General features: G+C 43.6%; 2 protein-coding genes across 2 annotated transcripts in view; both read right to left on the bottom strand.

Moving 5' to 3' along the window:
- The window catches only part of LOC142497974 (uncharacterized), a 364,739-nt gene that overhangs the window by 212,119 nt on the left and 139,599 nt on the right, over positions 1-13,021 (bottom strand). The gene's annotated exons all lie outside the window — the stretch shown is intronic.
- Positions 1-13,021, bottom strand: part of LOC142498180 (uncharacterized) — a 49,409-nt gene that overhangs the window by 18,077 nt on the left and 18,311 nt on the right. Inside the window, exon 4 of the mRNA XM_075606691.1 lies at positions 8,593-10,199. Within this exon, the coding sequence (XP_075462806.1) occupies positions 8,593-10,199 (1,607 nt within the window). The remainder of the gene's footprint in view (positions 1-8,592; positions 10,200-13,021) is intronic.

Below are 13,021 nucleotides of genomic sequence, written 5' to 3' on the forward strand. Positions count from 1 at the left end.
ATAAAGAAAAAGAAGAAAAGCACTTTGGATTATTTTTTTTTAACCTGTGGCCCGTTGCTGTTTGGGTTTGTGGATTGCATCACTATTAAAGATCAACAGCTGCTGCACTTTAGACACACCCCTGATGAAGTCAGTACCCCTTCTGACGAAACGCGTAAGGTTATGTTCGTAATCTAATCACCCATCAGCAGCACTAAGGACTTTCATACTTCAGGCTTTGAGACACGGGAGAATCCTGCATGATGGTTCATCTATTTACAAGAGTAGCGGAGCTAAGACTGATGTGGCCAGTCTGCTGTTTGCACGGAGTCTGAGGTATTTAGCGATCTCTAGAAAGAGGGAGTGTGGGTTCCTAGCACAGGAAACCGCTGACGGCTTGGGGGATCAGCTGTGCGGCCGAGTTCTTTTCTCCCCTCCCCCCTCCACCATTCCCCGTGTCCATCGGGGCTTCCGTTTGTTTTGAGTGACGTCAAACATCATCCGGATCGGCATATTTGTAGTCTCCAGGAAGAAGGAGACTTAGTCGACGGACTTAGCGGTCGCCCTTTACATCTACGAGTGGGTGAGATCTCTCCTTGCCTCTATACACAGCACTTGCTCTTTACCTCACTACCTCCGGTTTTGGATGTTATTTATGGACTTCCATTGCCACATTTCACATGAGAACTTTCTCCCTTGATATAACCCATCCCTCTCTGGTTACATGATTGCCTCATGAAATACACCTATACTTAGTTGCAGCTTAGTGATGGGCTTCCTATTTGTTTTTTAAACATTGCTGGTTCTTATTTACATATTTTGTTACATGTTTTCATAATTATCTTTGTCATCAACTTGGGGGCATTATTTGTCTTTTTTAATAAATCTGATTATATTTTATATTGCCTTTGGAATATTTGCGCTCTTCTGTTTTAATTTTTTTTGGATTAGGTTATCCCTATTAGAGCTACATTTTTCCAATAATTTTGCATTAATTATATTTCATTTTGATATATATTCATTTGCGTTCATATGTATTAATTATTTTATTTTTATATCACAATTACACTTTTGAGCACTGGTATTCCTTTTTTCCTGATATACATACACACTGTGTGTGGATGGATAGATAGATAGATAGATAGATAGATAGATAGATAGATAGATAGATAGATAGATAGATAGATAGATAGATAGATAGATAGATAGATAGATAGATAGGACACACAGTTAGGTCTGGAAATAATTGGACACTGATACAAGTTTCATAATTTTGGCTCTGTACGCCACCACAATGGATTTGAAATGAAACAACCGAGATGCAATAGAAGTGCAGACTTTCAGCTTTAATTCAAGTTGTTTAACATATATAGCCAGTACAACCAACCTCACGCTGATGAGACCCACAAGGTCGAAACAGTCTGTCTGTGAGTGGTTTTACTGGCTTTGCATCTCATCCCAGCCTATGTTTAAAAGCTGTGTTTAAAGCAGCATGCATTGGCTTAAGGGTTGTTCATGTAATGTGGGCTTGAGACAAAAGATAGCATTTTGTTCTCATTTGCATGTCATTTCCCAGAATTCCTTGCTGCAGTGGAAGCGCTGTGTGCTGTGTGATAATGGTGAAAGGCAGGGTTCCTGACCTGTCTAAACATGCAAATGAGCATACAGTGATATATATATATATACACATACATAATAAAAAAATAAATAGACGATACCGTTCTGTGGCTAACGAAATGCTTTTATTTGTGCGAGCTTTCGAGATACACTGATCTCTTCTTCCGGCGATGTTACAATGAATGAAGCAAGCAAAGGGTATACTTAAAAACAGTGTCTCTTCAATTGTTATCTGTGCTGGTCTCCCCCCCCCCCCCCTGTGTGGAAGTGATTTATGGCTAGAGGTGTTAAATGGTACCTGAAAGTTAGTGATGTAAGTGTGTGTGTGTGTGTGTATCTGTGTGAATATAAATGAATGGAGAGCCCACAGTGTATACAGTGCTTTACAAAAGGTGTGTGTGGAGTGGGAGTTAATATAAATGGTGTGGGTAGGTGTGGAAATGTGAGAGATTGTAGCAAAACTTAAAGTGTGTAGATACTATGTGGTCCCTATTGGTGTATAGGGATGGAAAAACAAGGAGTATTTGTATGTGTAAGAGACAGCTGTGTGTGCATACATATAGCACAGTATGTACAGACATGGCCTTTAGCGCTCATGGGAAGAGAGTTCACTTGTGTCAGTAATGACTCATAAAATTTCGATCTCTGTTAAGGCCACCGCTAAGTGTCCCGAACAGTTGCATACATTTGTATTCATGCAACCGTCTCTCTTTCGGTGTTTTAAGATTACCTTTGAGTATGGCAACCCTCAGATCGTACATCTTAAGGCCAGAGTCAGAGAAATGTTCGCCGACAGGACTGTCTCTTGTTCCACGTGTGATCCTGTGGCGATGCAGGTTCATTCTCTTGTTTAGCCCCTGCCCTGTCTCACCTATGTAGTAGCAGCCTCCTGGGCATTTCATGCACATGATGAGGTACACGACATTGCTGGAGGAACAGGTGAACCTTCCTCTGATTTTGTATTCCCGATTCCTGTGTGGTATTTGTATTGTGTCCGCTGTGTAGAGCATTGCGCAGGTTTTGCATCTTGCGTCCTGGCATGGTCTTGTCCCGCATTCAGTTGTGCTGTTGAATACTTTACTCCTCACCATAATATTCTTGAGATTATGAGGTTGTCTGTATGATAATAAGGGTGCTTCAGGGAAGACCTGTTGCAGACTTGTATCTTCCTGGAGGATGGGTTGTAGTTCCCTGGCGATCTTGCGTAGGGCTCCTAGGTGTGGGTTATATGTGACCACCAAAGGTACCCTGTCGCTTGTCTCCTTCTGTTTGTATTCAAGGAGATCACTTCTTGGTATTCTGGTGGCTTTGTGAATTTGCTGGTCTACAATTCTGTGGTTATATCCACGGTTTATAAAATCTGATCTCAAGGCTGTAATCCGCTGGTCTCTGTCTGCTGTGTCGGTGCATATCCGGTTGTATCGTATGGCTTGACTGTAGATGGTTGCATGTTTGGTGTGTGTCGGGTGGAAGCTATTGTCCCTCAAATAGCTGTCTCTGTCTGTAGGTTTGCGGTATACAGAAGTCTGTAGTTGGTTGTTCTTTATGGTGATGATGGTGTCTAGGAAGTATACTTCTTCCGGGGAATGGGTGAGTTTGAGGTTGATGGTCGGGTGGAACGTATTATCATACAGACAACCTCATAATCTCAAGAATATTATGGTGAGGAGTAAAGTATTCAGCAGCACAACTGAATGCGGGACGAAACCATGCCATGACGCAAGATGCAAAACCTGCGCAATGCTCTACACAGCGGACACAATACAAATACCACACAGGAATCGGGAATACAAAATCAGAGGAAGGTTCACCTGTTCCTCCAGCAATGTCGTGTACCTCATCATGTGCATGAAATGCCCAGGAGGCTGCTACTACATAGGTGAGACGGGGCAGGGGCTAAACAAGAGAATGAACCTGCATCGCCACAGCATCACACGCGGAACAAGAGACAGTCCTGTCGGCGAACATTTCTCTGACTCTGGCCATAAGATGAACGATCTGAGGGTTGCCATACTCAAAGGTAATCTTAAAACACCGAAAGAGAGACGGTTGCATGAATACAAATTTATGCAACTGTTCGGGACACTTAGCGGTGGCCTTAACAGAGATCGAAATTTTATGAGTCATTACTGACACAAGTGAACTCTCTTCCCATAAGCGCTATAGGCCATGTCTGTACATACTGTGCTATATGTATGCACACACAGCTGTCTCTCACACATACTAATACTCCTTGTTTTTCCATCCCTATACACCAATAGGGACCACATAGTATCCACACACACTTTTAGTTATGCTACAATCTCTCACATTTCCACACCTACCCACACCATTTATATTAACTCCCACTCCACACACACCTTTTGTAAAGCACTGTATACACTGTGGGCTCTCCATTCATTTATATTCACACTTATACACACACACACACACACACACACACACACACACACACTCTTACATCACTAACTTTCAGGTACCATTTAACACCTCTAGCCATAAATCACTTCCACACGGGGGGGGGGGGGAGTGAGAACAGCACAGATAACATTCGAAGAGACACTGTTTTTAAGTATACCCTTTGCTTGCTTCATTCATTGTAACATCGCCGAAAGAAGAGATCAGTGTATCTCGAAATCTCGCACAAATAAAAGCATTTCGTTAGCCACAGAACGGTATCATCTATTTATTTTTTGATTATTGAAGCTCGGCTAACACGGTACTGATCCCTCTACAAGTATATATACATACATACATACATACATACATACACACATCTTTCTCTCTCACTCCCTGCTTCTCTTTGCTATAACTGAGACCTGGCTCACTCAGTCTGACTCTGCTCTGGAAGCTGCCCTCTCCTATGGTGGCCTTTCCTTCTCCCACACTCCGCGCCCTGATGGCAGGGGTGGAGGCGTGGGGCTCCTGCTCTCCTCTGTCTGCCATTACCGAACCCTTCCTATTCCCCCCTCTCTTGCTTTCCCCTCCTTTGAGGCTCACACTGTCCAGATCTTCTCTCCTCTCCCTGTTCATGTGGCGGTCATCTATCGCCCACCTACCTCTACTCATCCCCCTTCTGCCTTTCTCTCTCACTTTGAATCCTGGCTCTCTTTCTTTCTCTCCTCAGACTCCCCTGTTCTTCTCCTTGGGGACTTCAATTGCCACATTGATGACCCCTCTCTCTCTTGGGCTTCCCGCTTTCTTTCTCTTACCTCTTCTTTTGGCCTTCAACAGTGGACTGCAGCCAGCACCCACAAGGATGGCCACTACTTAGACCTTGTTTTCACTAAAAACTTCTCTCTCTCCGATTTCTCCATTTCCCCTTTTCCTCTCTCGGACCATCATCTCATCTCATTCTCTTTATCTCGCTTCTCCCCTTCTCCACCTCCATCTACCCCCCGGTTCTGCAGAAACCTGCGCTCTATTCACTTACCTGACTTTGAGTCCACTTTACGCTCCTCCCTCTCCTCTCTCAGCTCTGCTACAGACCCTGACAACCTGGTCAGAAAGTACAACTCTGTCTTGTCCTCGTCTCTTGATCTACATGCCCCGCTTTCTCTCTGCCGCCCTCGCCCTTCTAACCCCAGACCCTGGCTAAATTCCCACACGCGCATGCTGCGTTCCTCCACTCGTTCCTCTGAACGCCTCTGGAGGAAGTCTCACACTCTCGCAGACTTCCTTCACTACAAATTTATGCTATCCTGTTTCAACTCTGCCCTCTCGCAAGCTAAACAAGCCTACTTTTCTGCACTAACATGCACAAGTCTAACCCACGCCGACTGTTCTCTGTCTTTGATGCTCTACTCAAACCACCCTCAGCTGCCTCTCCTTCCTCCATCTCCGCTCAGGACTTTGCTGACTATTTTAAGGAAAAGGTGGAATCCATACGGCAGAACATCCCCTGTTTCTTCCCCCCATCCTACACCTCTTCCTAACTCTCCTCCTGCCTTCCTTGAGTCTTTTTCCACTGTCTCAGAGGAGGATGTGTCGCTGTTGATCTCCTCTTCTCCCTCTACCACTTGCCCTCTTGACCCCATTCCCTCCCATCTCCTAAAACCTCTAGCTCCTACTATAATCCCTACGCTTACACACATTTTTAACTCCTCCCTCTGCTCTGGAACCTTTCCATCCTCCTTCAAACATGCAACAGTCATACCATTACTCAAAAACAGCAAGCTTGACCCTACCTGTCTTTCTAACTATCGACCTGTCTCCCTCCTGCCTTTTGCCTCTAAACTACTTGAACGTCTTGTATTCTCTCGCTTGCTCCATTTTCTCAACACCTATTCTCTCCTAGACCCTCTACAATCTGGCTTCCGCACTGCTCACTCCACCGAAACAGCCCTCACTAAAATAACTGACGACCTCCATGCTGCCAAAGACAGAGGTCATTACACTCTGCTCATATTACTCGACCTCTCTGCAGCATTTGACACCGTGGACCACCCTCTTCTCCTCCACATTCTCCATACTCTAGGTATTTGGAACAAAGCTCTATCCTGGATCTCATCTTACCTCTCCCATCGTACTTTTAGTGTCTCTTCTGCTAACACCTCCTCCTCCTCTATTGATCTCTCTGTGGGGGTACCCCAGGGCTCTGTCCTGGGACCTCTTCTCTTTTCTCTGTACACACTCTCTCTAGGTGACCTAATAACATCTTTTGGGTTTAATTATCACCTCTATGCCGACGACACACAAATATACTTTTCAACACCTGACCTTACACCTGCTGTACAAACCAAAGTTTCTGAATGTCTCTCTGCTATATCATCCTGGATGGCCCTCCGACGCCTTAAACTCAACATGGCTAAAACAGAGCTCCTCATACTTCCTCCCAAACCTGGCCCTACTACCTCCTTCCACATTACTGTTGGAACTACAATCATTCACCCAGTAGCCCAAGCACGCTGCCTAGGGGTCACATTCGACTCCTCTCTCACATTCGCCCCTCACATTCAAAACATTTCTAAAACTTGTCGCTTTTTCCTCCGCAATATAACTAAGATTCGCCCTTTCCTCTGTTGTTCGACTGCTAAAACTCTGACTCAGGCCCTCATTCTCTCCCGTCTTGATTACTGTAACCTCCTGCTGTCCGGCCTTCCTGCCTCTCACCTGTCTCCCCTACAATCTATCCTAAATGCTGCTGCCAGAATCACTCTACTCTTTCCTAGATCTGTCTCAGCATCTCCCCTCATGAAATCCCTCTCCTGGCTTCCGATCACTTAACACTTAACCCCCTCAGGTGCATTTTCATTTCTGCGTGTAACCTGTGAAATAGATGGTCAGCCCTTGCTGCTCTCCGGAGATAATAAAGGAACATGACATACAGTATGTAAAGGCGGCTGCATTAATGACCCTCACTGGGGACACACAGGAGACATTACAGGCGAGGCTCGAGCTGCGGGGGCTTTTGGATGTCATGGTGGTGAGAGTGATGGGGAGACCAGGACCAGGGCTCAAGAGAAACAATAGTCCCATGTCACATTGGTGAATACTTAAAGCCAGAGCCGGCGTTAGTCTGTGTCCCTGTCCTCCCCCTCAGTATTCACAGCTGTCAAGGACATTCGGTCAGTCGTTTTGCCGCGACTCACCCCACTGCGGCCACTTCACCACCAACGTAAGTGCTTATACCCCTACCCAAAAACCTTATATCCTAAGCTCCCTTCCTTAACCTAAAATTCCCTACCATAAGCCCTTACCCAAAACCCCCTACCCAAAAACCCTTAAATTAACATACTGCCACACAAGGACAGTAATAAAACTCACATTAGAAGCGGTTGGTGGCAGAGGGACCGTCGGCGGCCAATTGGTAGCGGCGAAACTATTCCAATTCACAGCTAAGTGAGGCTACCGACCACTTCAGCATAATGGGGAACGCACATTTTATTAGAACCAACAGCATGGAAATATAAAACAAGAACATTTTCCTTTAAATAGAAGAATGATACAAATAACCAGCATTTAAAAAGTTATAAGTTTGTTTTATGCACCATAAACTAAAGTCACTTTGCATTGTGATTCAGCGTAACACAGACACACGTGTACACTTATATGTGAGCGTCTTAGTCGCTGGTAATCCCTAAACATAGAAGGTAATGGACTATACAAAGCACATTAATCCGGTGCTCCAAAAAAACTAAAAAGGTGAATCACTGGAGGCGCTGTAGAACAGATGAATAGATCTAAATGAGGTCTTCACCTGTGTCTCAAAATAGGAGTGCAGGCCATTGGATATGAGTGTGTACATATAAAGCAATGTCTCTATAGAAATAGATATAATGTGTCTTAACTAACAACTGGCTGATCTCGTTCAGCACAAGACTGTTGTAGTTTGCTACTCACGGACTACAGGTACGTTTCTGACAGCTTCCAAGAATCCAAAACCTTGCGTCAACATGAAAACTTCGCTCAGAGGATCCCAGGGGCCAAAAGCCACGGCAGTAGCAGGGAAGGGGATCACTGTGCGGTCATCCGTCACTCCAAGGAAAGATGTAATCCCCAGTCGTGCGGGCTAGCTCATAACAGGGCTCCTAACCGCAAAGTGGATGTTAATGCACTCCCTCTGTGAACCTCAGGTTGTTCACAAGCCGTGCAGCCCCTCCACTGAGCATGCAGCCTCACTCCACAGGTGCCAGAGGGAGGCGTCAGAGTAGGTATATGCAGACCTTTACAGCGTCTCCAGAATGGCGTGCCTCCAGGTAAGTAAACAGCAAGCTGAATCCAAACAGGAACTGGAGCAGAGCCTCACCAATGCAACATGGGACACAGGAATTTCTTTCAAGGATTTATTGGGTTAAAAGAACATAGGGACAAAGTTCTGACAAAAACTTTATCTTTGATAAAGCGCCCTGAGCTTGAAACATGTCAGAGTTCTTGTCAGGACTTTCTCCCTATGTTCTTTTAACCCAATAAATCCTTGAAATAAATTTCTGTGTCCCATGTTGCATTGATGAGGCTGTGCTCCAGTTCCTGATTGGATTCTGCTTATCCCTAAACATGCCTGGCTTTAGAGAAAGATCTCTCCCCTGTGTGTGTTCTCTTGTGTGTGTTCAGGCTGGATAAGTCACTAAATCCCTTCCCACATTCCCCACATACATGCGGCCTCTCCCCTGTGTGTGTCCTCTTGTGTCTGGTCAGGTGGGATAACACACTAAATCCCTTCTCACATTCCCCACATACATACGGTCTCTCCCCTGTGTGTGTCCTCTTGTGTGTGTCCAGTCTAGATAAGTCTCTAAATCCCTTCCCACATTCCCCACATACATGCGGTCTCTCCCCTGTGTGTGTCATCTTGTGTCTGATCAGGTGGGATAACACACTAAATCCCTTCTCACATTCCCCACATACATGCGGTCTCTCCCCTGTGTGTGTCATCTTGTGTCTGATCAGGTGGGATAACACACTAAATCCCTTCTCACATTCCCCACATACATGCGGTCTCTCCCCTGTGTGTGTCCTTATGTGTGTGTTCAGGCTGTATATCCGACTAAATCCCTTCCCACATTCCCCACATACATGTGGTCTCTCACCTGTGTGTGTCTTCTTGTGTGTGTTCAGGTTGGATAACTGACTAAATCCATTCCCACATTCCCCACATACATGCGGTTTCTCACCTGTGTGTGTCCTCATGTGTGTGTTCAAATGGAATAACACACTAAATCCCTTCTCACACTCCCCACATACATGCGGTTTCTCACCTGTGTGTGTCCTCTTGTGTCCGATTAGACTTGATAAATCACTAAATCCCTTCCCACATTCCCCACATAAATGTGGTCTCTCACCTGTGTGTGTCCTCTTGTGTCTGATTAGACTTGATAAATCACTAAATCCCTTCCCACATTCCCCACATACATGTGGTCTCTCCCCTGTGTGTGTCCTCATGTGTGTGTTCAGGCTGTATAACTGATTAAATCCCTTCCCACATTCCCCACATACATGCGGTCTCTCCCCTGTGTGTGTCCTCTTGTGTGTGTTTAGGTTGGATAACTTATTAAATCGCTTCCCACATTCCCCACATACATGCGGTCTCTCCCCTGTGTGTGTCCTCATGTGAATGTTCAGGTCTGATAACTGACTAAATCCGTTCCCACATTCTCCACATACATGCGGTCTCTCCCCTGTGTGTGTCCTATTGTGCATGTTCAGGTGGGATAACACACTAAATCCCTTCCCACATTCCCCACATACATGCGGTCTCTCCCCTGTGTGTGTCCTATTGTGCATGTTCAGGTGGGATAACTGACTAAATCCCTTCCCACATTCCCCACATACATGTGGTCTCTCCCCTGTGTGTGTCCTCTTCTGTAGGTTCTGGTCTGATAACCAAGTCAGATTCTTCCCACTTTCTCCAAGATCTTTTCCGGTGGCACCTTCCAATATATATTCTTTTGAATAAGAAGCAGTTACATTGTTTATTAATTGCCTCGACTGGTTGAAAGTTGCATTTTCGGTTACATGTATTGGAATGTTGCAAGATTGTTCTGTCCTCATCTTTTCCATATACTCATTTGGGTGTTTGAACTTCAGATGTTTGAGGAGGTAATCCTGACTGCTAAAAGCAACCTTGCAATCTTGGCATGGGGGGATTATTGGTACTATCGGAACTAGACAAGAGACAAAAAAGTCACAGTTACACAAACTGTCTTACAGAAGGCCATGCAGGAGAGGTAAGTTGGAATATCACAAACAGTTCAGGATGAAAGTAAACTGTAGATGTACATTGTACAAAGGAAGGGTTTAGCACAACATGTGCAGCATTAGGGCCGGGAGAGCAGATGTAGTGGATCATACATTTAAAGTGAATCAAAGTATTTAAAGATTTAAAAAGAAATCTCACTTGCTGGAAAACTCAATTAAAGTGGTAGAAATCTTGTCAAATCCTTTGATGCATAAAAAAAAGGGGGAAAGAATCCCTTTCTAATGCACTCAGTGTTGTGTAATGAACTAGATACAATAAAATCTTTTATTGGTAATTAATACAAAATAATGAAAAGCAGGAGTGGTGTTAATAGATCCATGGCCAATTTAATGAACAACACATTACTTATAAACATATACGCTAACATAATATAGCAGTGAATCAATTGCTGACCCTGATGGAAAACATATATTGATGTTTAACAGAGTCTCTTGGAGGTAATTTCCTATTCAGTAGAATATATAGACCTGGTAGTATATACCTATAAGGGCTACGGACTCCCATTATTATAGTTTATACTGAAACTGCAGGATGTTAAAAGCAAACCCGGAGCACTAAATCTCTTAAAGGGGATAAACCAAAAGGGGTTCAGACAAAAAGTTGATCTAAAAAACTGCATAAAAAAAACATATAAAGCGCGTCCACATACTAAGTAGTGTTTAGCTGTGAGGTCACCAAAAAAAATAGTCTCAATGCAGAGTGCTTCAAAAGGTATAAAGTTGGCTCCTTGGATAGGGGACATAATATAGGAACATAGGCTCCTGTATCACATGTACAAGGTGTTTAAATAACAGGATGTGTGTCTTATAGCTGCTGCACCCTATTACTAAATGTATTACTGCCCGATTTTAAAGTCAGATCAGTGCTATAAACACTGCTGAGGACAAGCAAAGATCCTGAAATTGGATTACAAATTACAGATAAAGAAAAAGAAGAAAAGCACTTTGGATTATTTTTTTTTAACCTGTGGCCCGTTGCTGTTTGGGTTTGTGGATTGCATCACTATTAAAGATCAACAGCTGCTGCACTTTAGACACACCCCTGATGAAGTCAGTACCCCTTCTGACGAAACGCGTAAGGTTATGTTCGTAATCTAATCACCCATCAGCAGCACTAAGGACTTTCATACTTCAGGCTTTGAGACACGGGAGAATCCTGCATGATGGTTCATCTATTTACAAGAGTAGCGGAGCTAAGACTGATGTGGCCAGTCTGCTGTTTGCACGGAGTCTGAGGTATTTAGCGATCTCTAGAAAGAGGGAGTGTGGGTTCCTAGCACAGGAAACCGCTGACGGCTTGGGGGATCAGCTGTGCGGCCGAGTTCTCTTCTCCCCTCCCCCCTCCACCATTCCCCGTGTCCATCGGGGCTTCCGTTTGTTTTGAGTGACGTCAAACATCGTCCGGGTCGGCATATTTGTAGTCTCCAAGAAGAAGGAGACTTAGCCGACGGACTTAGCGGTCGCCCTTTACATCTACGAGTGGGTGAGATCTCTCCTTGCCTCTATACACAGCACTTGCTCTTTACCTCACTACCTCCGGTTTTGGATGTTATTTATGGACTTCCATTGCCACATTTCACATGAGAACTTTCTCCCTTGATATAACCCATCCCTCTCTGGTTACATGATTGCCTCATGAAATACACCTATACTTAGTTGCAGCTTAGTGATGGGCTTCCTATTTGTTTTTTAAACATTGCTGGTTCTTATTTACATATTTTGTTACATGTTTTCATAATTATCTTTGTCATCAACTTGGGGGCATTATTTGTCTTTTTTAATAAATCTGATTATATTTTATATTGCCTTTGGAATATTTGCGCTCTTCTGTTTTAATTTTTTTTGGATTAGGTTATCCCTATTAGACCTACATTTTTCCAATAATTTTGCATTAATTATATTTCATTTTGATATATATTCATTTGCGTTCATATGTATTAATTATTTTATTTTTATATCACAATTACACTTTTGAGCACTGGTATTCCTTTTTTCCTGATATACATACACACTGTGTGTGGATGGATAGATAGATAGATAGATAGATAGATAGATAGATAGATAGATAGATAGATAGATAGATAGATAGATAGATAGATAGATAGATAGGACACACAGTTAGGTCTGGAAATAATTGGACACTGATACAAGTTTCATAATTTTGGCTCTGTACGCCACCACAATGGATTTGAAATGAAACAACCGAGATGCAATAGAAGTGCAGACTTTCAGCTTTAATTCAAGTTGTTTAACATATATAGCCAGTACAACCAGCCTCACGCTGATGAGACCCACAAGGTCGAAACAGTCTGTCTGTGAGTGGTTTTACTGGCTTTGCATCTCATCCCAGCCTATGTTTAAAAGCTGTGTTTAAAGCAGCATGCATTGGCTTAAGGGTTGTTCATGTAATGTGGGCTTGAGACAAAAGATAGCATTGTGTTCTCATTTGCATGTCATTTCCCAGAATTCCTTGCTGCAGTGGAAGCGCTGTGTGCTGTGTGATAATGGTGAAAGGCAGGGTTGCTGACCTGTCTAAATATGCAAATGAGCATACAGTAATATATATATATATATATATACATACACATACATAATCAAAAAATAAATAGACGATACCGTTCTGTGGCTAACGAAATGCTTTTATTTGTGCGAGCTTACGAGATACACTGATCTCTTCTTCCAGTGATGTTACAATCAATGAAGCAAGCAAAGGGTATACTTAAAAACA

This window comes from Ascaphus truei, chromosome 6 (assembly GCF_040206685.1).
Source record: "Ascaphus truei isolate aAscTru1 chromosome 6, aAscTru1.hap1, whole genome shotgun sequence".
In the NCBI taxonomy this organism is placed as follows: Eukaryota; Metazoa; Chordata; class Amphibia; order Anura; family Ascaphidae; genus Ascaphus; species Ascaphus truei.